Below are 23,672 nucleotides of genomic sequence, written 5' to 3'. Positions count from 1 at the left end.
TGATACAGTTTAGTGGGTCTATACCTCAAGCTATGAACAAGCAGAGGCACAAACTGAATACCAGAACTGGCCCACCAACTAGCTGGAATGCAGGTAGCTGGTGTGGAATCTCACGTGGAACAATATGCTAGGAAAATAAGACCAAATTAAGTGACCTTTTAGGAGTCCAAAATTGTCCTGCCCAATACCCTCACAACCAGCACAGCCTCCACTGGTATGAAGACACTACTTAATACTTATAGCTGGAGTTCAGTAGGAGTGATGTGAGTTTGGGATAAGGGGGTTCAGTAACTCACACCCACATGAAACCTAGAGCCAGACACCTGTGTCATGCATTCAAACCTCATGCCACTGGATACAGGATATTGACATCATCTGATGAGAGATCGGTTTGATTTATACTGTAACTCTACCACAAGGCTACTACAGTACCCTATGAACCAGCTACTGCATTTATTCACAAGGATTAAATTATTAGGCTATGTCTTCAAATGTAATGTTATCCTGTAGTTTTTGTAACATGCATAACCTGCAGGTTTTGCTTGTTATTATTTAGGCCATGTGCTATACTTTCATACTTTCAGCTCTACTAAGAAGAATCTTTCCATATCTTGCAATGATAACGGAATCCTCCACTACACTGCATTGTATAGCCTAACAGAAGTCCTTTAGCAAAACAGAAAAGTTTGTTTAAATTCTTGTTGCTGACTAAGGTAATAGGTAGCATTAGCCTACTTTGGGTTAGGCCTTCTCTATTTTTTTCCTTCTTTCAAGCTTCTCCTAATATTAGATTGTGTGGTCTGTTTTGGACATTTTAAGGTGCTTATAGCGCAGTAATGGGAGGATTAAGAATGCTGCAGGGTTTAAGCAGTCTTTGAATAATACCATCTTACTACCAAATAGCTAGGTCTACAGCTGTGTTTGTTTTGGCTTCTACTCTCTCCAAAATCCTAGCATGCTGATCAACAGTGTTGCATTTTATGAGCAAGCTATCCACTGGAAAGTCTGAGTAATTTAATAAGTTGACCACTTTACCAACTGCAGGTGTGTGTGTGTGTGTGTCTGTGTGTGTGTGTGTGTGTGTGTGTGTGTGTGTGTGTGTGTGTGTGTGTGTGTGTGTGTGTGTGTGTGTGTGTCTGTGTGTGTGTGTGTGTGTGTGTGTGTGTGTGTGTGTGTGTGAGAACTAAAAAGGAATTAGCCTTCACGTGGAAGCTACAACCTCGCCCCACAAAACAATAACAAAATCAAGAGCCCAACACACACACACACACACACACACACACACACACACACACACACACACACACACACACACACACACAAATGGAAAGCTGCAGTATAAAAGTAGGCTAAACGTTGTAATTTACACATAGGCCTACTAAACAGATACAAAACATTTTGCGTCTTAATTGTAATCATGTTCATCAGCCTACCTAAGCCGTTGTCGTATGACTGTAACTTTGCAATTTACGACAGTCGTGACACTTTACGGATCAACATGGCGGCGGCCAGCATGTGACTGCGTTAGGAAACAACCCTAGACAGTAAAAGGAGACAACAGCTAGGTAGCCTACACGATAGAAGTAAAAGTGGTACAACAACCAGCTGGAGGATCCTTGAATATTATTTGAACCATAAACCATTAGAATGGCGTCTAAAACTGTAACTGCACTCGAAGAGAACGTCAATCGGCTATTAAGTCGAACGAATGGAAAGCCTGTTATAAAGCCAAACAAGCCTCTCGTCCTCAAGGACGAAGTGGCTAATCGCAAATTGCGAAGAGGGGGTAAGACATCTGAGATGAAATGCAGAAATTATTATTTCGCTATGATCGTGTCATAGTGTCCAAACCATGAAGTTAATTGTAATAGCTATCTTCCAGTATGAGCAAAGGGAACTCTGTAGCTGCTAACCTCTGTCAAGGCTCATTAGCTAACTTTAGTCAGCAGTGCTCAACTAGTCTAACGTGATAGCCTAGTTTTGCATCAGTTGTGATATGTTGACAACAAATTTGATAGGTGTAATGCATTGGGTTTGAAAAGAATGTTTGGCTCATATGTTACAATCTTTTTGTTTATTTGTTTACATAAAAAAAAAAAACGTATCAGTGTTGCCTGTCTTGTGTTGTTAGCTAATTTGATCTAGGGTAACATTTTAAGTTAGCTGTATTTCAATGTAGATGGGTTGCAGCGTATAGGCTTTGTACACTATGCATATATGGGAGTATGAGTATTCATATTTAGTTATAGGGAATATGTAAGAACGTTTTACCTGAAGAAGGTAGACCATATTTTGAACGGTCTGGGTGGCATGCGCATCACACAGCTTCGAAGCAGAGCCAGGCGTTTCTGACTAGCACTCGCTATGAGTTTTGAACCTTGCTCCTGACTTCTAGAATCATGTTCTAATGATTGCATTCAGAGCACTGCATTACCTAGCATTTGATAATTTTCCAGAGATTTTACACCTCCATTTAATCCAGGTTTAGCCACTATGTATTTCCAAACTGGCTGTCATGTTCCCTAGACTCTGGAGCAGCCTTTCTCCTAATATCAGATCTGCAAGACTTCTTTTCTTTTGCTTGTCTTTTGTTTACTTATTTCTTAATCTTTCACTTCTTATTTTTGTTAAAGCTTGTTTGTTCATCTATTATTGTCTGTAAAGCTCCATTGGTACTTGTTGTCTTGTTTAAATATCATGATTTCATTATTCGTTATCTTCATTCATTATTATTATGTCATTATTTAGTTGTTTTGTTGTTGTTGTTGTTTTGATCTGTTTTTAAATGTTCACATGATACGTCTTTTTCAGAGGCCACTTGCATCACAGAGATGTCCGTGCTGATGGCTTGTTGGAAGAAGAATGAATTCAATAATACACTCTGCTCCCCTGAAATCTCAACCTTTTATAAGTGTGTGGCGAAAGCTCAGGTACAGTATTCTGTCATGTTCTAGTGCTCACTGTAAGCAGGAAGCTTTTCATGTAACCCTTTAATTATCTATCACTAAATTAGGCTAGAGGGGTTTTCCCCCTTACTTCCTCACAGACTTTGTTTGGGGGTGACGGAAAGGGTAATTACTAAGAATGGAGTAAAGTAATTTTCTGTGCTATTTCCCTGACCAGGGAGTAATCATACCAAAACACGCTCTGCCCTTTTCCATGTTGTTTCCTGTTGGCTTTTCCGCATGTGTTTTGCTTTTCTTTTCCGTTTTTCCCGTGCTGGTAGAGCCCTCCATGTCCGCTGAGAATATGAGTGTTTTGCTTTCGCCCCCTTCCTGGGTTAAACTGTGACTAACGGGGCACACCCAGGCTTCAGCAGCAGGCTTTTAATAATCACCAATTTGTCACGTCATGTTTGTAGACATCTTCTCATTCCATTGAATAAATAGCAAAGCAAAGCTGTGCGTGTGTGTGTGTGTGTGTTAGTGTATCTCCAGGATAGTTTACAGCATATGTTCCTTATGCTCTCCATAGGTTCAAGATCTCATAGAAGAATGTACTACTTCTTGTAAATGCCCAAATTAACCATACTTTTTTTTACACTTTGTAGATAGAGGCAGCAAAGTCGAAACAAGCTCATAAGGTCAGCCAAGGAGGACGACTTGTTCCCAAGCAAGCCAATACTCTGCTAAAGCGATTCCCAAGTATTAAAAACGAATTCTAGACTCCTTCATCTGATCCGATCAAAATTGGGTATCTCTTGGACTCAAAAGACTTCTTGGAGCAGTGAATTGCAAAGTCACACAACAGGACTGGGCGTGGCCCTTGACTAAGAGACTGGATGTTTAGGTCCAGAGATGTACTGAATCAATTGGAGATTCATTGCTGTGAAGGAAGAAGAAAGACATGGTTGGCCAAGTGTCATTTGTTACAACATCAGCAGCCAATGCGGGCCAAGGGTGCATTTTAGGTGCCTGTACCAGCCTTTGATGCACTCTGGATGATTACTGTATCGAATGAACTGCAATAGATCACATTAAACAGTTCAAATTAATTGACTTTATGATTCTCTTCCAGTCAGTCGCTATGCAAACCACCACTAGCCCAAGACACACTGTGGATTGTGATTTGTTTTTTTGTATACTTTTAATCATACTCTGAAATTATTCCTGCGGACTCTTTATATTAGGGCTAATGGTTCAGCCTACATTAGTTTTAATGTATGTTTTTCCAGCAACCTTGCTCATTATCTTGTTTCTACAGACAGTGGGTTAAAAGCAATTATACACAGTCTCTACTCATTACAAAACTTCAGCATAGCATCACATTCCAGAAGGCGTGGGCCCTGTTGTGTGGTTTACATAAATGTGCATATTCAATGTAAGTCACATATTACAAATAGTCCTAGACCTCCTGTTCTAGCACTTCACCCTTTGCATTTCTACAGGCCGTTGTAAACAAAGAAAAGTTGAAATGATGTGCACACGTTTGCTTAAATGATACAGCTTTCTCTCCAACTATGTCTTCCTTCCTCTTATCATCCTTCATCTGTGTCTCTAGACTTCAAAGGAAATGTTGTCTGGACGAATCAAAATGGGTGCCTAATTATCCGTCAAACCAACTTGTGCAGTATTGTAGAAACAGAAAGGATTGCTTGGCCATGATGTACTTGCACATGTATGTTCAGTAATGTGTATCAAGGTTAGTTGTCAACAAACTGGAAGTGTATTTTTTTTTTTAATGTTTTACAATCACATTCTTTGAATTGAATGCATGACCTTTTTCCGGTTCTTGCTGGGTCTGTCAAGTATGTCAGTGTCAAATATGAATGTGCCTATGTGGAAAGGACTACCATGGGTCAGATGCCAACCCGCCACCATGCCAATCCTTTGAAGGGCCGATTAGACAAATGCCTCTCCTCTCATTTGTTGAAAATCCTTTGATGCCCGATAATACCGAGATTTTCAACTTAAGAAAATACACAACTGTTTCAATACAACGTGCCAAAACGTCATCTTATCAACAGCGTAAAAACATGTAGGGCACTTCTCCCTATAGTTGCCCATTTGACCCTTTTCCTTTTGAGCAGATTTTATCCCAGCTAAACCTCGTAGAAATTCTCTCAGGGGTATTTCCAGAGAGATACATAAGAAAAATAAACCGGGTTTCAAACTGTGAGAAAGTGTTATCTCGTCATGCTTTTAGACGATATGAAAGTGTATCGTGTTTTTTGATTGAAGTACTTGGTGAGTCATTGAATGTCAACATCTATCGTAACATTTTATCCGATCGAAAGATGCAGCTTAGGCATATTTGGAAAATTCTTTCGCTATGTTGAGGACTTCACGATGCGTTCCGTGCAGGTGCGCCTCGCCTCTTATCAAAATGAATCAATTTCCAATGGATTATCTGCACCACGCCTTAAACACACTACCATGACTTCAACTAACTCCCTAAGAATCCACTTTCACGCGTAGGCTACTATTAATTTAGCATTTAAAACTGTAACCCCACTTTATGGTTATGGCAGGCAATTAGAAGACGCATTTTCTTCTAAGCGATAGAAATAACAACAATTTAGCCTAATGGTTTACCCAATTTAAACGTTGGTAATACTACATTGGGAAAGTAGCAATAATAAACAGCAATGCCATTTCAACCAATAGCTTAATGAAAATAACAAAATGATTTACAAACCATAACGCGTAAGAAACGCTCAATAAACTAGACTAAGTGAATATTGAACAGCTATGCCTTTAGTTTAGACCCACGTAGGCTAAGACTTTTTGTGCCATGAATGCGCAGCTAAATGTTCCTGAGTTTTTAACTTCTGCTTTGTTCTAGAAAAAACACACTTTTATTTAAGGCTCAATGTATTTCTTAACCTAGCATACTAGCCAACATAGTTATAATCTATTCTGAGAGCGTTATTCCTGTCATATAGGCAAGACGTATATGCTGGGAGGAGGGCAGACCGACCGAGCACCGCGCAAGGTTCAATTGTATCTTCTTTCCCTGTCACTTCCTCGTGAGTGAGGAGGATATTTAGTCTAGGAGGGAAAGTGTCTCAACCACCCATGGGTGTGCTATGCTGTTCCTGAGTTTAGAATCCTAATTCAACATAGGAAAAAGAAAGACTCCGCTGGCTCTTGCGTTCATATTTGGGACGCTAGCACAGTGACGTTGCTGTCCACACTATCTATGTGAAGAAAGCGGTCCCATTCTTAAAAGTGGACAGGGAGAATCTGGAAAGCTATGAGGGAGAAGTGGAGAACCTGAGAACTCAGGATGGACATCGGGACATGTCGACAGCTATTCCTGGGATTACTTATATATTACAGCGCATTGTTCGTCTCAACAGAGGTGGGTTTCATTGTTTACAGTGTCTAATCTGATGTTCTATTGGGTTTAGGGTAGGCCTATTTCCAGATAATAAGAAATGAATGAATATCCTGTTGGATGCATAATTAATTTGCAGTCTAGCAGCCTACATTCAAAGACCGTGTCACTGAAGGTAAAACCTGAAATTTGATTGAAACTATATAGCAACCGTCTGTATGGGAGTTGTCGAATTATATTATGACAGCGCAAACGCTGTAACATGAAAGTCATTAAAACGAAAACATATTGACGCTGTAGTAAGGTAAATATGTATGCGGCATAGGCTATGTCTATTATATAGGCTATACCAGTGTACTCGCTGGTCATTGAAACTTTCTACAAACGCATAGCTTGGATTTATTGTTAATGTTTCACTGTCATGCATGCTTTATTACGATGCCACGCACCTGCCCGCTCATCATGATGTCAAATGTTTGTCATGTTATAGTTTCAACCCGCAGCAAGATAGTCTCAGACTGTTTTTTTCGCGCATGTCCACAGTCCAGTCCCCACAACAAGCCTACTTGGCACCCCTGCTGAAGTAATGACTTGACTTTAGCGTAGGCAAGAAGTGCGCCCACAGTTGGACCTTGAAAATCAAAGCATGACTGTGCTTTTTGATAATGGAATAGCCTATCTAACCATAGGATCATCAGAATAGTGTTGTGTTATTGAAACGGTCACATTATTTCCGCTTAGCCTACTGTACTTTGGTCTGGAGCAGTAGCCTAATTCCTCTAATTGATAGGCTAAACAGCCAAACTTTAGAGAAAGAGTTGAGAGTCCAGACACTGCAATTTCCTGCATCCACAACAGTTGCTGGAAATTAGCTAGTGGTTATAAAGGCAGTCTTTGATGTTGTTTTTTTTTTTTTTTTTTTTTACATTTTAGTATTAAAGCTCCCTGGCTACCACACATCGTAAACTGGCATTTTTCCTGTCGTTAACCTGAGGGACGCCCCAGGCCCTCGGCCCTGCAAGATTGACTGCTAGAATAGAACACAGCTGACACCACCCAACCACACGTCATCACAACCAGTGTTGTGTTCAGCGTGTGCGTGCCCGCACAGCCATGCTGTAGATTTGCCAGTCAAATGCCCTGGGTGTGAGAGAGTACAGGTCATCTGAAAAATAATGTGTTGGAATGTCACCTGCTCTAAACTCGCCTTTATGCTGCAGAGTCACTAGCAGAGCTAGAATTATGTAGCCCATGTAACGGGGTGTCCAATTGAGGATAAATTGTTAGTTTGTAATAAGTTTAATTAGTTTGAATATTGATTGAAAGCTGATTCTTCTCCCAATTGCTTTATTATTCTCCATAGGTGTCCCCTCCAGATGGCACCTTAAATATTGTACATATTTCAGGTGAGTGCATTTTGTATGGTGTTATCTTAGTGCTTTAGACACCACACAGACATTTGATTCTCCTGTTTTCATGACCCTCTCACCTTCACAGCTTTTAAGCCCCTGTTAGAACAGTGGCTGCGTTATCAACTCTTTTGAAGTGGTTGTTGACACTTGTAATTAGAACAAGACTTTTGGGGGAGTTCACATTAGGTGAAACCATTTTGTTCTGGTGCAAGGTAACAACCACTGCATAGAGGCATTTATTTATGCCTCTATGCAGTATGATAAACACTGGATCCTTAGCCAAGACCTCTAAGAGCAATTGGCATTTAGAGTGAAACAACTTCATAGATTAAAGCAGCTTCTTCCAAACAAAAATATCGCTTCTGTCCCACAGCTATGACACAGAAGCTGTAAAACTGTCGCAACAGAGTACATGGTTGTTGTATTCATGAAAAATGAACAATAAACATGACTTTTGGGTGTAACCTGATCTGTTGTTTTGCACATCATCTTCAATGGGATATTCACTGAGGCACAAAAATTTCCATAATTTCACGCATCAGGTTATATGATACAGTCTAAACCCAGCACCGTTCCTGCTGGCTTGCCAAGCTTAGACAGGTCTTCCCAGTACTGACATCCCTCAGGCTGGATGCTCCAGCATTCACCTCACTGACCCCCCCCCCCCCCCCCTCAGCCTCACGCTCTGTCTCGCACTTCCAGTTCATGCTTAGACAAGGAGACAAGAAGATTCCATCGCTATTGCCTCATTCACATTCTGGGCCACGTTTGCCAAAACCATAGTTGCTGACTAAGTTAGCAACTTCGTTGGTTACAATGCAATTTCCCATTGCCAACCAACTAAGTTGCTAACAGGTTAGCAACTTTGGTTATGGGAAACGCACCCCTGGGTTGTCCTGATCAGAAAGAGGCTACTTATGATGTGCTGCATGGGATCCACGGTTCACATACTGATGGACTTCATCATGAAAAAAGAAGGCTCTGTCCGTCAGCACAGGCCCAATGGAATCTTTATTGTGGTTCTTCTAATGTTGCGCTATGGGAGTCAAGGTTAGGATTTCCCACACACCCCGATAGTGTTTCAGTAAATTGCTTCTTGTTGTGGACTTTGCTGCAGGCCAGATTACAGCATGGACGATAAGCTCATTTATGAAAGGGCAACAGTGAGTTATAAAAGATATGGACATGGATTGTGCATTGTTTTTTCTTAGACGAGAGTGGAGCGGTGAGGAAAATGTCAGAGGCCTAATCAATTTAAAACCTTTACTTTATTTGATGCATGAAATCCAAACTCCTAGCCCTGCTGCAATCTATATCTCCAGCTCCAGTCCCAGAGGGTGCAAGGAGGTCTTTGTTTTGCGAATGTGTAATGTGCAGATTGCCAGTCAAGACTATATCTATGTTTACAGAGTGGCCAGTAATGACATTAATAGCTTGCTTCCGGCTGGCATTCTCATGTGGCTGAAAGTGCAACATGAACTTTATGAAATATTCATTACGCCTCGGTGAAAAACCTCCTGTGGGGCGAAAGGGGAATAGATTATGGAAAGCCCATTCCAAGCTAAGCTAATAGTTGTGATTGAAAAGAAATGTCACACAACCCTGCTTTGGATGTTTCGTGGCAGTTTTGTCTCAGAGGGCTTAAAGAACATATCAGTGCTGAATGCATCCGCATACCTCCATCAATTTTCAAGATCAGTCATGTTTTGGCGCTAACCATTGCACCTTTTTGTGTTGTTGTTGCTAAGGGCAGGTAGAGTGTAGAGCTTAGACGTAGACTTGGAGGATGATGAAACTGCTTTAATTTCGTATGAAACTCAAGCTCGACCTTCTCAAAGGAGAAAATATACACTGTCTACTTTTCTTGCCGTGACTCACTCTTTGGCAGCCGATCAAATATCTGTCAGTTTGCTTGTAGTGGAAGCGGCGGGCTGCAATAACGCAGACTCCTCTGCTTAGATACACCACTTCTTGGAAACGCTCTCTGAATGTTCTAAGCTCTCCAACGGACAACGACAGACACAAAGCTCTCCTGTTTTACACGAGTCACTTTCTGCGCTGTCTGAAGTGGAGCTCGGTCCTAGCCAACCCTCTAAGCCCTGCATTAAAACAGAGGCAAGCTATGAACAAGCACAGGCACGGTGGGGCCAGGGTGATTGCCCACATGGGTGTATATTTGTGAGTGAAAGCTTACAGGTGTGAATACTTGCTTGGCCTCACCTCAGGGATCTCGTGAGGAGTCGGTAAGCCCTCGGCCACCGAGAATCTAAGGGCTGGGAGGTGGTGGTGGTGGTTGTGGTGGAGCAGCTGGGTGATTTTCCTAAGTAAGCATATCTGCTTTCCCCGACTCTTCTCAAGGTTTTCACACTAGCCGTGGAGCTGATTGAAGGAAGTTAGCACTTTGTGCCTTATGCTTTAACAGTATGCATATACATTTTACATTACATGACTTCACTTGGAAGATGATCTTATCCAATGTGCTCTCTCCAGCCAAAATTCAGCTGTATGCGAGACATGACAAAATCCCACAAGCAGTCAAAGCCAAAGTTCCTATCCATAGCAGCTGACCCTGGAACTGGTCTCAGACCCAGATGGGCTATGATGGACCCCATCCAGAATCATGTGCAATCTGGTTTAAAGATTCATCAAATTATACGCGCACATGATCAGCAGTTACCTTGACATTAATCGCAAATTAGTTCTTATCTCAGCCCGGCACATTTTTGTTTCCCATCCCGGATGACATTTATGAGATTGTGTTTTATACAGTGTGTTAATTCTGGGCACATCCTCCTGATCTCCCTTATGTCCCTCTTGTCATATGCCCCCCCCCCCAACCCCACCCCCCCACCTCAAAATGCAATCTGTGTAACTGATGAGGTTCGCTCTCATCTCATTTCCTACCATCGCGCACTTTGGAGCGTTGTCTTTTGACAAGAGGTCCTGCGATTCTTTTTTAACCTTCACTTTAGATTGTGGCCCCGGGCCCAGACTTCCTCTCGGCTGTGCCGACGTCTGCCCGGCTTGCAATAAAGCCCAGACGTGCAGCACATGTTGAGCAGTCCGATTTGGCTCTGGCGGGGAGGCAGGAGGGGGAAATAGCCCCGACTAGCTCCCAGGAATGCAGCCTCTCGGGGTCTTAAACGCTGCCTTTTTAACAATGCAGGGCCACGTTGTGGCTTATGGATGGGATTGGTGACGTTAAAAGCATTACAGGCGGGCGTGTTTACCCGCAGCTTTGCTGAACGACGGGGGTTATGGCTTCTGGAGAGGTATTTGTATGCTTCAGATTATTCAGGGGTTTAGAGGCAATATCCGTTCTTTTCTTCGAGGCACCCAAAAGTATGTCTCGTTTAATTGTAAACATCAAACTCAAACTTCACTCAAGCACTCTCACTCTCCCCTTATCGCACATACATGTCCCTCACACACGCTAAGACGCGCTCTTTGCACTAAGTGCTGCTTCTTCACATTCAGGTTGGCTTATCTAGCCTGCAGAAGCCATCCTGGAAAGCCAGGTTTTGGGGTTGTTGTTTGGTTTACCTGCTGTGACTCAGCAGATCTGATCCCCATCCAATCCCCTACCCCGGCAGTGCAGCTTAGACTCATCTGTATGGCTGAGCCGTCTGGTGGCTCCACTGTCTCCTCATCAGTCCCATTCTTAATGCCAGATAGTTGGGAGGGAGGGAGAAAGACAGGGAGGGAGAGAGAGAGGTAAATATGTTATGAATGGCTTGAGGTCTGCAGAGCTAGACAAACACTCATAACTTTGATAACACTGTTTACGTTATTTCACAGTTTGCCCATTTTTCCTCCTGAGCCACATATCTTTTGGAGAACTTTTGTTAAAAAAACCTCTAAGCTTTTCAGTCATGGTTCATACTGTGAATGTGGTATACCTTTGAGTATGTGACAAGTTCAAATAAAGCACATCATATTCTCTGGTGTCAAAGTATACTGTACCATCCTTGTGTGTGTATCCTACCACCTCATGGGGTTGTTCTCAGGACAGAGCATGTCAGTAAGTATGACCGATGACTGATGTCTACCATTCACTCATTACCTCTGGACTGACAGTATACTGTATGGATGTGTATGTTCTCAGCCCCGCTGTCGTGCTCTGAAGGCTTCACGGAGCTGGGCTACTACAATGGCTCTGTAGCTCAGACGGATTCTGGCTCCCCCTGCCTGAAGTGGACCGAGTTTCCCGACTACGTCCTGCAGTACCCCAGCAGAGGACTGGGGGACCACAGCTACTGCCGCAACCCGGACCGAGAGTCCAATCCCTGGTGCTTCTACCGGCAGGGTTCCGGAGCCATCGGCTGGGCTTACTGTGACTGTCACCAGGGTAAGAGCCCGTCGAGGGGGGTGGGTCCTCCTCAGTAGCTAAAACTCATCACTTCATTGTGTGTCTGTGTATACCTTAATGGGTAGCTGGCTCTGATCTCCATGACATGGAGACACCTGTCTTTTCTGTTTGTGTGTTTTAAAAAAAGGAATCTATTTATCACCAGAGTTGATCCCCTCTCTGTGTTTTCCGCCCATCAATCAAGGGCTGCTGTCACAGGGTCTTATGTACATGTGTGTGAATGAGAGAGACTGTGTGTGTGTGTGTGTGTGTGTGTGTGTGCGAGAGAGAGAAGGAGAGAGAGAGAGAGAGAGAGAGAGAGAGAGAGAGAGAGAGAGAGGGAGAGAGGGAGAGAGAGAGAGAGAGAGAGAGAGAGAGAGAGAGAGAGAGAGAGAGAGAGAGAGAGGGAGAGGGAGAGGGAGAGGGAGAGGGAGAGGGAGAGAGTCCATGTGTGTGTGTGTGTGTGTGTGTGTGTGTGTGTGTGTGTGTGTGTGTGTGTGTGTGTGTGTGTGTATTTGTCTGTGCCAAGGCCTCCCCGTGGGACTGGCTAACTTTGTGTGGCCGCATGCGTCTGGCCCTGTGTGTGCTCCTCTGTCAGCGCCTGGCTGTATGGCGCTTGTGAGAGCAGAGCAGTGCTGCTGTTGATGAGTGCTGGACTGCATCTGGTCTGTGTTTGCTCTGATCATCTCACTCTCGGTCTCCGGAGCATTTTCACTTTGAGGCAGCACATTGTTAGAGGACCTGTTGACTGATTGATGGATTGTATGGCTCTACGTGTGTGTATTGTGTGTATATCTGAATGTGTGTCTTTGTGTGTGTGTGTGTGTGTGTGTGTGTGTGTGTGTGTGTGTGTGTGTACACGTATGTGTCTGCTTTTCCCTGTCTCGTCTGTGTGTTTATGATTTACTCTGTTTATTTGTGTATGCTAATGACTTTCCCTACCCTGTCTGAACTTTGCAGCAAGACGCAAAGCCGCAAATCAGTCTGCTACGCTATTATCTCGGAGTAATCATGGTTTGTTGAATTTCTGGTCTGTCAGAGTGTGCAGTGTTGGCTGTCTGCCCCTGATTGTGTCTGTGTGTGTGTGTCTGTGTATGCGTCTGTGTCTGTATATGTGTGACAGAGAGAGACAGGTGTCCTTGCTCACTCTCCTTAACGCACACACTTCAGTGTCTCACTGTCTGCTCTTTCTCATTTTCTACCCCATCCGCATCCAGGTTCAGCCAGACTGGTGGGAGGCTTGTCTAAGAGTGGCCGGCTGGAGGTGTACCTGAACGGGCAATGGGGGGCTGTGTGTGATACCCACTGGACGGACAGAGACGCCAGCGTGATCTGTAGACAGCTCGACCTTGGGTACGAGAGGAAAAGAGCTAAGCAACAAAGCGTCAATATGGAGCAATATTTACATATGTCGTCAATCTGTATAAATTCTCAAATCAGACCCAGACTCAATCTAAATATTGACATGAAATTGTGTAAGCTGGAAAAAGAAGTTGTGGTTAAATTCCTCTCTTGTCCACAGAGAGATCGGCACGGCACTGCAGCACTCATACTTTGGCCCTGGTTCCGGACTTTTCCACTATGAGCGCCTCGGCTGCCATGGCAATGAGAACTCCTTGCTGGAATGTCGAACCAGGAAGTTTATCTCTGGGGATTGCAACCATGGCAACGAAGCAGGGGTTGTGTGTGTGGAACCAGAAGGTGAGGATGAAGGGCTTTAGAACACACTCCAGCAGATGGATCTCAATCTCCATGTCTTCAGACTATGAGGGACGCTAAGGGTCTTAGGGCTTACCAGACAGCTACAGCTCAACAGCTAGTGTCTGCTTGTGTCTTGTTAACGTACACATTTAGCACTGTTGCTATACCACTGCTACTCTGGGCAATGAGTATCTTTGCTTTTGGCTGACACAGACATGAACACTCAAGGCCAACACACATCTTCACGGCTCCGTTTTGAACGATCAAAAATAAAACAAAACGCGGTTGACAATGACGTCGTGTGGCCTCAGATGACAGCGGCCCCCCACACCTGTCCTGTACATTGTGGCGCTCCAGCATTCTTCTCCCCCTGGCACCCTCAGGACCAGGGGGGACGTCGTACGCGTTTCTTTTTTCAGCTGCGCCTGTCTCTGCACTTCAATGACATGCCTCGCCAGCCCAGTTGGGCAAGAGACCAGTGTTCGAATTACCACGGGGCTTGGTAGTGCCCTGCTCCCTTAGTTCTGGCCAGCACACCTCTAGTTTTCAGTCGAAAAAAACACAGTCTGGAGGCGGGGCACTCGATTAATTCCTAAATTAAATGTTCTATAACGCTTGGATGAGAGTGCCATCCGGAGGCTGCGTTTATTTGCTCTTACAATTTCGGAACACTGCAAGAGACTCAGACTGATGAACCCAGAAAGGGGGAAGTCAACCCCTTTTAGACCCCCATATTGTCCTCACGATCTCTCTCTTTCTCTCTCTATCTCTCTTTCTTGCTCTCTCTCTCACACTCTCTCTCTCTCACATGCCCTTACAATCTTTGTTCCTAAGAGAGAATTCCTAACGTCCCAGAACAGGCAGCAGCAGCAGCAGCAGCAGTGGCAGCAGCAGGAGTAGCGTGTGCTGCGCCCTGTGAATGGCCAGTGAAGCGGTCCGCCGTGGGTATATTTAGCGCCTGCGCTGAATAATTCAGTCAGAAACATTAGGAGGGAGAGGGCTATCTAAAAACATCTGAGGTCCGGCTGAGGGTGGGGTAGGGGGGGGGTCCCATCAGACCCCCAACCCACCCCTACCCACCCTATTGCTAAAAACACACACTCCGCCTTGAAGACACTGGAAATTGCATCTAAGTGATCTATTCCGCCTCTTTGGCCACCCCCACCTCTCTTCCCCCCACTGCCTTCCTGCCCTCTCCATACTCCACACGCATCGCTCACATAACTGTTACGTTCTCGGGTGACTGGCTCAGCTGACTGCCCAGAAGCAGAGGAGGATTTGGGCTATCACATTTTTGGTCATCTTGTGTTTGGCGCTAAAACTAATATTGTTGTCAAACGTGTCCATGTTTTATTATGGTGGACATGGACAGCAACTCCCCTCCTTTCCTTTTTTATTGTAGATTTAGCAACATTCTTCCTGTTCTGTTTTGTCCTGTTCCTCAATAAAACAGAAACAATTCTGATAAATGTCTTCTTTGACTGCGCAACAGTTTGTAAACACTTTCTTTCCCTTTTGTAGGCAATGGTGCCCCCTTGAGGTTAGTGGGAGGCCTTGAGGATTTCGAGGGCCGTGTGGAAGTGTACCACGGTGGAAGGTGGGGCACCATCTGCGACGACCAATGGGACGACATCGATGCGGAGGTGGTGTGCAGACACCTAGGTCTTGGGTGAGTATGTGTCACCATCCCTCTCTCTCTGTTCAGCTTAAAATATCCCAGGTAAAACAAGTCAAAACTATCCCTGTAAAACACCTTGTATTACAGCCACTTTGTTATAAGCAGGTCGTTTTTTTTTTTTAAATGAAAACTACTCTGAACGACTTTGAATGATGCACTATTAAAGAAGTCTCCCGTGTCTGGTCTGGCCTGTCAGAGAGTGGTTACACCAACATCCACCATCATCAATTATTTACCGTCGAAACTCACGGGCCTATAAATGTGGAGTATTCCTGCAGTAGCCCCGCAGCCTTGGACGCTTCTCTGTATGCTGACGCTGTGCCGCTAGGAGGAGGAGCGGCTTTATTTATCCTTCCCCCGGGCTGATGGAGAGTGAACTTTATCAATATAGATAAATGAGAAGCCTGAATGATTGATGGTCGGCGTGCAAGAGAGGGAGGGAAGTCACAGAATGTGCTCTGTGTATAAACTTGCCCACCTCACAGGCCCTTTTGCTACACCGGGGCTTTGTGCTTCTCACAGGAGGGGGGGAGAGGTTTGAATGCGTGCACTCTCTCTCTCTCTCAATCTCTCTCTTTATTTCTTTCTCTCTCTCTCTCTCTCTCTTTATTTCTCTCTCTTTCTCTCTCTCAGTCTCACTCTCTCTGACCCCAGCTGTTTGTCTTTCTCGGCAAATGTCAATCTGGAACTCCAACAGAAAATAGAGAATCCCCTGAATCAAATATTATACCCCCCCCCCCCCCCCCACACACACACACACACACACACACCACCGCCACCACCACCACTCTCTAATTAACACACAATTACTGCTCATTAACCGGTGATGCCTCTGCTCCATTCTCATACGTATGCTCATATAAAATGCTAGTATTTCAAGAGATGACGAGTGAAGCAGTGACTGAAGGTCACAGCTCAAGGACACACAGCGAGACACGACAACTCGCAAATGTGCGTACACACAGTGACTCATTCCTGCATTGGCCTTGTTCTAATTTCCTATCTCCCCCAGTCATCAAAACCTCATTGCCTAGATGGCCTTCACAGTAAAAGTATGGCACATTGGCTATATATAGCATACCATTAAGTATTCAATCAAATAGCCATTTCACATTTGCTTTCCTGTACTGTCTGAGGCTCCCTGGAGAGACTGTTTTTATTAGTGTGTGTGTGTGTGTGTGTGTGTGTGTGTGTATCTGTGTGTGTGTGTGTGTGTGTCTGTGTGTGTGTGTGTGTGTATGTGTTCTCGTGTGTGTGTGTGTGTGTTCACACAGAGGAGTGGCAAAGGCTTGGACCTGGGCCCACTTCGGACAGGGCAGCGGGCCCATCCACTTAGATGGGGTTCAGTGCACAGGAAATGAGCTGTCCCTGGAGGAGTGCCCTCACGGAGGATGGGGTCGGCACAACTGCGACCACATGGAGGATGCCGGGGTGTCCTGCAACCCCTACACAGGTGAGAACGGTCAGAACAGGGAGAAAATACACACATCTACACCAGGGGTGGAAATTAAAATGTGAAAATGTGACAATCTATCAGCCAATAGCAGATTTCTGGTGAAATTAACCAGCCACTCAATGTTAAAATATGACTTTGTGTCTGAAATCTACCAGCCACTCTCACATTTTGCCAGAATTTGGCTGGTGGCTGGTGCTAATTTCCATCCCTGATCTACACATGCTATATTTAGCCTAACAAACTCATAAATAAGGGGAAAAAAACATGATCTTCTCAATTGAGGCCATTAATCAAAGTTCAGGGGGTTAACATTACCTGGTTTTGAGTGAGCCTACATGATTTTTCCAAAGTTGACAGCTGAAAGGAAGCTGCTGGTTTTCAGATGGCGTGGTGAGGCTGGTTGGGGGGGACAGTCCCTGGGAGGGACGTCTGGAGGTCTACCACTCCGGGGACTGGGGCACGGTGTGCGACGACAGCTGGACAGACCTCAGCGCCCAGGTGGTGTGCCGGCAGCTTGGCTTCAGGTAGGCCTCCGGGCAGCTGTGGTTGTGCTGCCTGACCTCCGGAAGTACATTCACTTTCATTCACTTTTGAAGAAACACAGCTGTGATGTCCAAGTGCATCACCATATGACCTCAAGGTGTGTTTTGGAACATTTGGTAGAGGAGAGACTCATTCCTAATACTGATTCTTGATAGAAGTGTGACCTCTAAATGTGAGCTACTTTAAAGTTGAAGCTTTCTATATGGAATTAAGTATACAGAGACTTTTAAAAACTGTAAAATCATATATGAATTCTGGATGCTGTCGTGCAAATTGTAATTGTACATTTTGACCACCAGAGGGCGAGCTGAGTCGTTGCCAATTAGCGCTTTTGGCGAGGGCTCCGGGCTGATCTATCTGGATGAGGTGCGCTGCGCCGGCACAGAGGCCTCGCTCCTGGACTGTGCCCACGCTGAGTGGGGCCGCCATGACTGCTCGCACTCCGAAGATGTGGCGGTCCGATGCGACAGAGGAGGAGAGGCCAACGAGATCCCAGCAGCAGCAGCGCCTGTCTCAGGTAGATATTAAAGTAAGGTGGCTGCTGAGGCCTGGAGACCTGGCACTGGTGAGAGAGAGAAAAATAGAGAGAGAGAGAGAGAGAGACAGAGAGAGAGAGAGATTTTAAATCAGAACATGTCTGTGCTGCCACCTCTGCACAGATACAGTACCCCTTTAAGTGTGCTGATTTATGTTAAGAGCAGACACATCACGTCACATCACCTCTGCAATTTATGAGCTGGATTATGGGTTCATTCCTTGTGAGAGGGATTTTTAATCACTTTCTGTATTTGTGTGCGTACATGTGTGTGTGTGTGTGTGTGTGTGTGTGTGTGTGTGTGTCTGTGCGTGTGTGTGTATGGGGTGATCCAGGCTTTGAGTTGTTGCTGTGGGGGGCTTAGAGCTCTAAAGTGCCTTGAGATGTAGTTTTATAACATATAAATCAATAAAATAGTATTGAACTTGACATGGCCAAGATATGTCGCAATCATTTTGAGCTGACATCCATACACCTTCTGTCTTTGAATCATGATCCTGGTATGTATGAGAGATAGAGTGCCCAGTGTGAACCCTCTCTCCCCTATGTGCTGTGCCCCCCCCCCCAGGTCCCCTGGTGAGGCTGGTGGCGGGCGAGAGCAGGAAGGAGGGTCGCGTGGAGGTGTTCCTGAGCGGCCAGTGGGGCAGCGTGTGCGACGACGGCTGGAATGACGTCAGCGCCACGGTGGTGTGCCGGCAGCTGGGCTTCGTGTGAGTAGCGCTCGCTCGCTCGCTCGCTCGCTCGCTCGCTCGCCCACCGACTCACTGTTTCCATCCCCTCCCTCCAGCTAGCGTGTGGAGACATCCTGTGGGAATGATCAGGCACACATGTGCGCACAGCACAGCGCAGCCAGCACACATCAAAGGAGAAAAACAAAAGAAAGGGGAGTTTGTCGGATGGAATATTGATTTCTCTGACTAGGGAGTTTAGGAGTCTCTGATTAACTCGTTAGAGTCCAGTTTCCGGCACAAGCAGCAACAACAATTAATGCGCAGCATCAACCCACCAATTTACATCATTACTCTTTTCACAAAAAATGTTTTATGTCATTAACAATGCTACATTAAAGATTGTGGATTAAATGTTGCCTTGTGACCCACTTATCTTTTAGAGGGGTGTCCAAAGCACGGTCCATGGCCTATTTCGGGGAGGGCCAAGGTCCCATCCACCTGGACAATGTGAGATGCACTGGCAAGGAGTCCTCTCTGGGCGAGTGCCAGGCTGATGGGCAAGACGCCCACGACTGCCGCCACAGCGAGGACGCCGGGGTCATCTGTGACTATGTCACGGAGCCCGTGGGAGACGGCGCCATGGCCGCGCCGGTCTGTGGCGTTCGGCCGAACACGCAGCGTCGGCGTAGGAGGATCATCGGAGGGGATAAGTCCCTCAGGTAATGTGCAGCGCAGCATTAAATCTCATACAGCGCATACCAACACACAAATAACAATGTCTCACTCGCAAGTAGTTGAATTAATTGACTTAATAAAGAAGGCTTTAGTGAACAAAAGCAAATTAAGTTAACTTAACTAAGTGAATTAAGAACAGTCTATTGTGTTTAATCTTTGCAGAGGGGATTGGCCGTGGCAGGTGTCCCTGTGGCTGAGATCGCAGTCGAAAGGGACTCACCCCCTGTGTGGAGCCACCCTCGTCAACTCCTGCTGGGTGGTCACGGCGGCACACTGCTTCAAGAGGTGCGGGGGAGACATCTGGTGGTCAATTATGAACCGATAAATATGAGCATTCAAAGCAAAATGAAGTCTGCTGTTCTAGCGAAATTGTTGATGTTTGAACTTGACAACAATAAGTTGGTTGGCTGGAACTGTGTATGACTCTGAGAAATCAGGTTAACTGGAGACTAATTAGACTAATTAGAGACTAATTAGTTCAGAAATAGGACTGGATCAGAAGGGTTGATTGTACCTTTGAAAGTTGAAGACCAATATCTAAATGCAAATGCTCACTGTAAAAAAGATACTGGTATATATTTCTAGCTGTTCTAGGCTTTTAGTTGTTCGAACTGTTTTCCATAACGTAAATGGTCCTGACAGAAAGGAAGTTTTACTTGTCTGATTTTCATTGTTCATAAATGGAAGAAAATAGTTGTTTCAGCTAGAAAGCTGATGTTGAAATATAGCTCACTTATTACGAGATCATATTGAAATCATCATATGAAAGGCTCTACCCCCAATGGAACACACCTGATTGAGCTATTTAAAACTATACGGAACATCTGGCCAGATAAATTGACGCAAAGCCAGAATGAAATCCTGCTGCAGTCAAGCTCTCCAGCATGAAGGGTTGGCCAAATCGGCTGCAGTCAATTTCATGTGCATTCATGCTCAGCACGGTGAGATTTTCCATGCCTCTTACCGTGCCGAGTCTGTTAACCCGTCTGTTTGACTCACACACACACACACACACACACACACACACACACACACACACACACACACACACACACACACACACACACACACACACACACACACACACACACACACACACACACACACACACACACACACTCCTATCTCCAGTGTGTTTGTGTTGGCAGGTCACCACCCCACCCGCCCCCAGAGGTCACCTGGCTCGGTTGCGCTCACAATGTTATTCTTTCTCTGGGAGCTTGGCTTTTTCTCACATGTGAACGTCTCTTCTCGTTCTCTCTTCTCTGTCTCTTTCCCAGGTTCGGCACCGACCCGTCCCGCTACGTGGTGCGGCTGGGAGACTATCACACGGTGGAGCGGGACGACTTTGAGCGCAGCCTCACCCCCGAGCGCATCGTCATCCACAGGAAGTACCACAGCCAGGGCTGGGAGTACGACATCGCCCTGCTCAAGCTCAAAGGCTCGGACGGGACCTGCGTGGCCTTCAATCCCCACACCAACGCTGCTTGCCTGCCCGCCCTGAGCAGTAAAAAGGGCAAAAGGCCTGCGGCATGTGTCATCACGGGCTGGGGCATCACAGGTACTGAGGAAGTCAGACCAAAGCATTCAAAGGCTCAGTATTCCACATCAGCCTCTGGAGAACTGTGTTTAACCCAGTACCAAGTTTATCATTTTCATTAGCCACAGAGGGCAATATTGTATTTATATTTCACACGGATTGAATATCAAATTATGATATAGTGTTAAAGAAGTAAAATGTAGCTGTTTCTGATGAATGAAGAGCATTGCCAACAGCATGTTTATGTACGGATAGATTATATCACCATGAGCTCTGGTGTATGACCTTGCCTCTTTTTATACCTTGTCTTTATCTCTCTCTCTCTCTCTCTCTCTCTCTCTCTCTCTCTCTCTCTCTCTCTCTCTCTCTCTCTCTCTCTCTCTCTCTCTCTCTCTCTCTCTCTCTCTCTCTCTCTCTCTCTAGATTCCGAGTACTCCCGTACACTTCTGCAGGCCTGGGTTCCCCTGCTGCCCTCTTGGAAGTGTAAGAAGCGCTATGGAACCCGCTTCACCAGCCGAATGCTGTGTGCAGGCAGCCTGTCGGACCGGCGGCGAGTGGACAGTTGCCAGGGAGACAGCGGGGGTCCACTAGTGTGCCAGGACGAGGGAGGTCGCTGGGTGCTCACGGGGGTCATATCTTGGGGTCACGGCTGCGGTGACCCCACCTATCCCGGCGTTTACACCCGAGTCAGCAGATTCCTGCGTTGGATTGAGAAACAGACCCACAGCTTAGCAAAGGTCTGATGTTACTGCGGCGCTTGATGCCGTGACCTCGCTGCTGTGTGGTGGGGAACTGGGGTCTCGGGCAGGGAACCGGGTGTCTTCTCCTCCTGGGCATCTTCTTCATACCACTTCATCTCCCCGAGCTTTCCTTCAGTCAAACTCATCACACTGTGCTCATACAAAGACAGAACTGTTGAGTGGCCCTCTTTAGTGCTGACACATGCTGACACACACACACACACACACACACACACACACAGAAACCACTGTCAGGTTTCCACTGGAAACAGGAGATTACTAGCATAAATGTGCCTAGGTGACAACAGTTGCACTAAATCAGCATGAATCCCCAATACAACAACAACAACCTAAACATCTGTTGATGATTTTCATGTGGGCTTGAAGTCCCAGAGGTGTCATTCACTGGTGCGGTGTTGCATTTCTGTCCCAGGGTCAAGAGGAAGTTGCTCACAAGCGGTAAGACAGTGAACTTGCGGCTTTAAAATAGCTCCATTCCACATTCCTGCTCTGCATGTATCCCTGAGCTATCTCTCGCCACATGGTCCACCCCTGTCCAAGCCCCAGGAGAGACTAATGCAGTCCTTTAACTTCTGTCTTGCAGTGCTTAGCTCTATGTCTTAGCCTCTTCCCTTTGTGCCTGTACTGTGGTTCCATCCTCTTTCTCTGTGTTTAAAAACAAAGTTGATGTCCTCTATGGGAAAGCAAGACACTGTGTAGAGAGACTGCTGGTGCAATCTTGATACGTGTTGTTCAATTGAAAGTCAATGCCAAATAATTATTGTATTGTATCATATTTATTTGCTGTACATATTACCTGCCTCAGGACTATTAAGCCATTGTGTATCATGAGAGGGTTCCAAACTTGAAGTACATTTGTTACTTTTTTGTCTTGCACTTGGTTGCATTCCATAACATTTGCACCAGGGTTGTGAGTGTTATTACAAGTGTATAATCACTCTCACCCTACAACAGCTTACAGCAGCTTTTATTCCAAACAATACACAAAATTCCAGTGATCGTTTGAAAATCCAGACTTGACTTTTTAAAGGAGGTTTTTTGTTGATGAACTGGTACAGAGGCAGGGGAATGTATATGAACATGCCTCTTCACAGGACAGACAGAAATGCTCTCATCAAAGTCTTGTGGGACAATGAGTAGACATACATTTCATTAACTAGTATCTTGTGGCTTGTCATATTTAAAATTATGGAAATGCATGATTTTATCTGTAGTGTTTTATTGTCATTTTAAGTTGTACGTTATTGACCTTAAAGGTCAGTAAACCATTTGTCTACTTTGGTTTCTTCATCCAGGATTGTGGATATTTTCTGGTACAAGAATGTTATGTTGAACAAAGAAATGTTGTGTGCTGTTTTTCAGTGTCACTTTAAATGCTATTTTAAAAGGTCAGATGTGCCATATGTGTATGCATTCAAGGTCATTACTCAGTCGACCTCCAGAAAGTTAAGAAATTAGCTATATTGAACTTATCTCAAATTACACTGGCTTAACGTTTCTCCTTGTGTTATAGGCAAAAATGCAGGCACTGCAGTAACAAAGCCACAGCTATCTCCAGGAGTATACAAAGCAAAGGAGTCAATATGAAACTCCTGCCCCCACATAAGTTAGATGGAGGTCTCTCATTTGACTTCTGTTCTCCTGTCTAGGTCATTTTAAGACAATCAAATGGTCTGACTCTGAATGAACACATAGTAGTGTATCAGGCCATGTCTGTGGTGCAAAACTCTCCTGTTATCTTGTTGAAAGTGTGCATCTCATTAAACCATGGTTCCACCATATTAAATGTATATCAAGTGAAACTTCCATTGTGTGTGTTTTTTGTTCAATTTCATATGTATACGGACGGGCCTAGTATTTCATTGGATATGATCTAGTAATGATGAGAGCATTAAAGATCTCAATAGGACTGAAAGGCTGAATCCTTCACATATTCCCAAGCAAATCGTATCTTTCCTTCCTTTCAAAAAACAAATGTCCTTCCTAACAATAATCATGTGCAAACTCTGCAGT

At 45.0% G+C, this 23,672-nt stretch overlaps 2 protein-coding genes across 2 annotated transcripts; both read left to right on the top strand.

The window, feature by feature from the left end:
- Positions 1-1,506: 1,506 nt before the first annotated feature.
- On the top strand, positions 1,507-3,994 carry chchd1 (coiled-coil-helix-coiled-coil-helix domain containing 1). The gene is made up of 3 exons (XM_062519968.1): positions 1,507-1,786; positions 2,812-2,930; positions 3,551-3,994. Exons 1-3 carry the CDS (start codon positions 1,648-1,650, stop codon positions 3,662-3,664), a joined length of 372 nt encoding a protein of 123 aa, XP_062375952.1. The 5' UTR covers positions 1,507-1,647; the 3' UTR covers positions 3,665-3,994.
- Positions 3,995-5,945: 1,951 nt separating this feature from the next.
- On the top strand, positions 5,946-23,465 carry si:ch211-51a6.2 (neurotrypsin). Its single transcript, XM_062520007.1, has 14 exons — positions 5,946-6,303; positions 7,643-7,685; positions 11,797-12,039; positions 13,257-13,392; positions 13,562-13,740; positions 15,262-15,409; positions 16,693-16,871; positions 17,257-17,398; positions 17,717-17,934; positions 18,521-18,662; positions 19,064-19,342; positions 19,521-19,643; positions 20,639-20,919; positions 21,322-23,465. Exons 1-14 carry the CDS (start codon positions 6,229-6,231, stop codon positions 21,639-21,641), a joined length of 2,508 nt encoding a protein of 835 aa, XP_062375991.1. The 5' UTR covers positions 5,946-6,228; the 3' UTR covers positions 21,642-23,465.
- The last annotated feature ends 207 nt before the right edge of the window (positions 23,466-23,672 follow it).

Source organism: Sardina pilchardus, chromosome 18, assembly GCF_963854185.1.
Source record: "Sardina pilchardus chromosome 18, fSarPil1.1, whole genome shotgun sequence".
Taxonomy (NCBI): Eukaryota; Metazoa; Chordata; class Actinopteri; order Clupeiformes; family Clupeidae; genus Sardina; species Sardina pilchardus.
The sequence above is the reverse complement of the archived record's forward strand: the minus strand, read 5'-3'. Positions and strand labels throughout refer to the sequence as shown.

Bases quoted from the DNA above. Each gene is read 5' to 3' on its own strand.
- chchd1 (XM_062519968.1), top strand. From the start codon at position 1,648: ATGGCGTCTAAAACTGTAACTGCACTCGAAGAGAACGTCAATCGGCTA. The intron at 1,787-2,811 runs GTAAGACATCTG...CGTCTTTTTCAG, and splicing joins TCGCAAATTGCGAAGAGGGG to AGGCCACTTGCATCACAGAG. The intron at 2,931-3,550 runs GTACAGTATTCT...TACACTTTGTAG, and splicing joins AGTGTGTGGCGAAAGCTCAG to ATAGAGGCAGCAAAGTCGAA.
- si:ch211-51a6.2 (XM_062520007.1), top strand. From the start codon at position 6,229: ATGGACATCGGGACATGTCGACAGCTATTCCTGGGATTACTTATATAT. The intron at 13,741-15,261 runs GTGAGGATGAAG...TCCCTTTTGTAG, and splicing joins TGTGTGTGTGGAACCAGAAG to GCAATGGTGCCCCCTTGAGG. The intron at 20,920-21,321 runs GTACTGAGGAAG...CTCTCTCTCTAG, and splicing joins CACGGGCTGGGGCATCACAG to ATTCCGAGTACTCCCGTACA.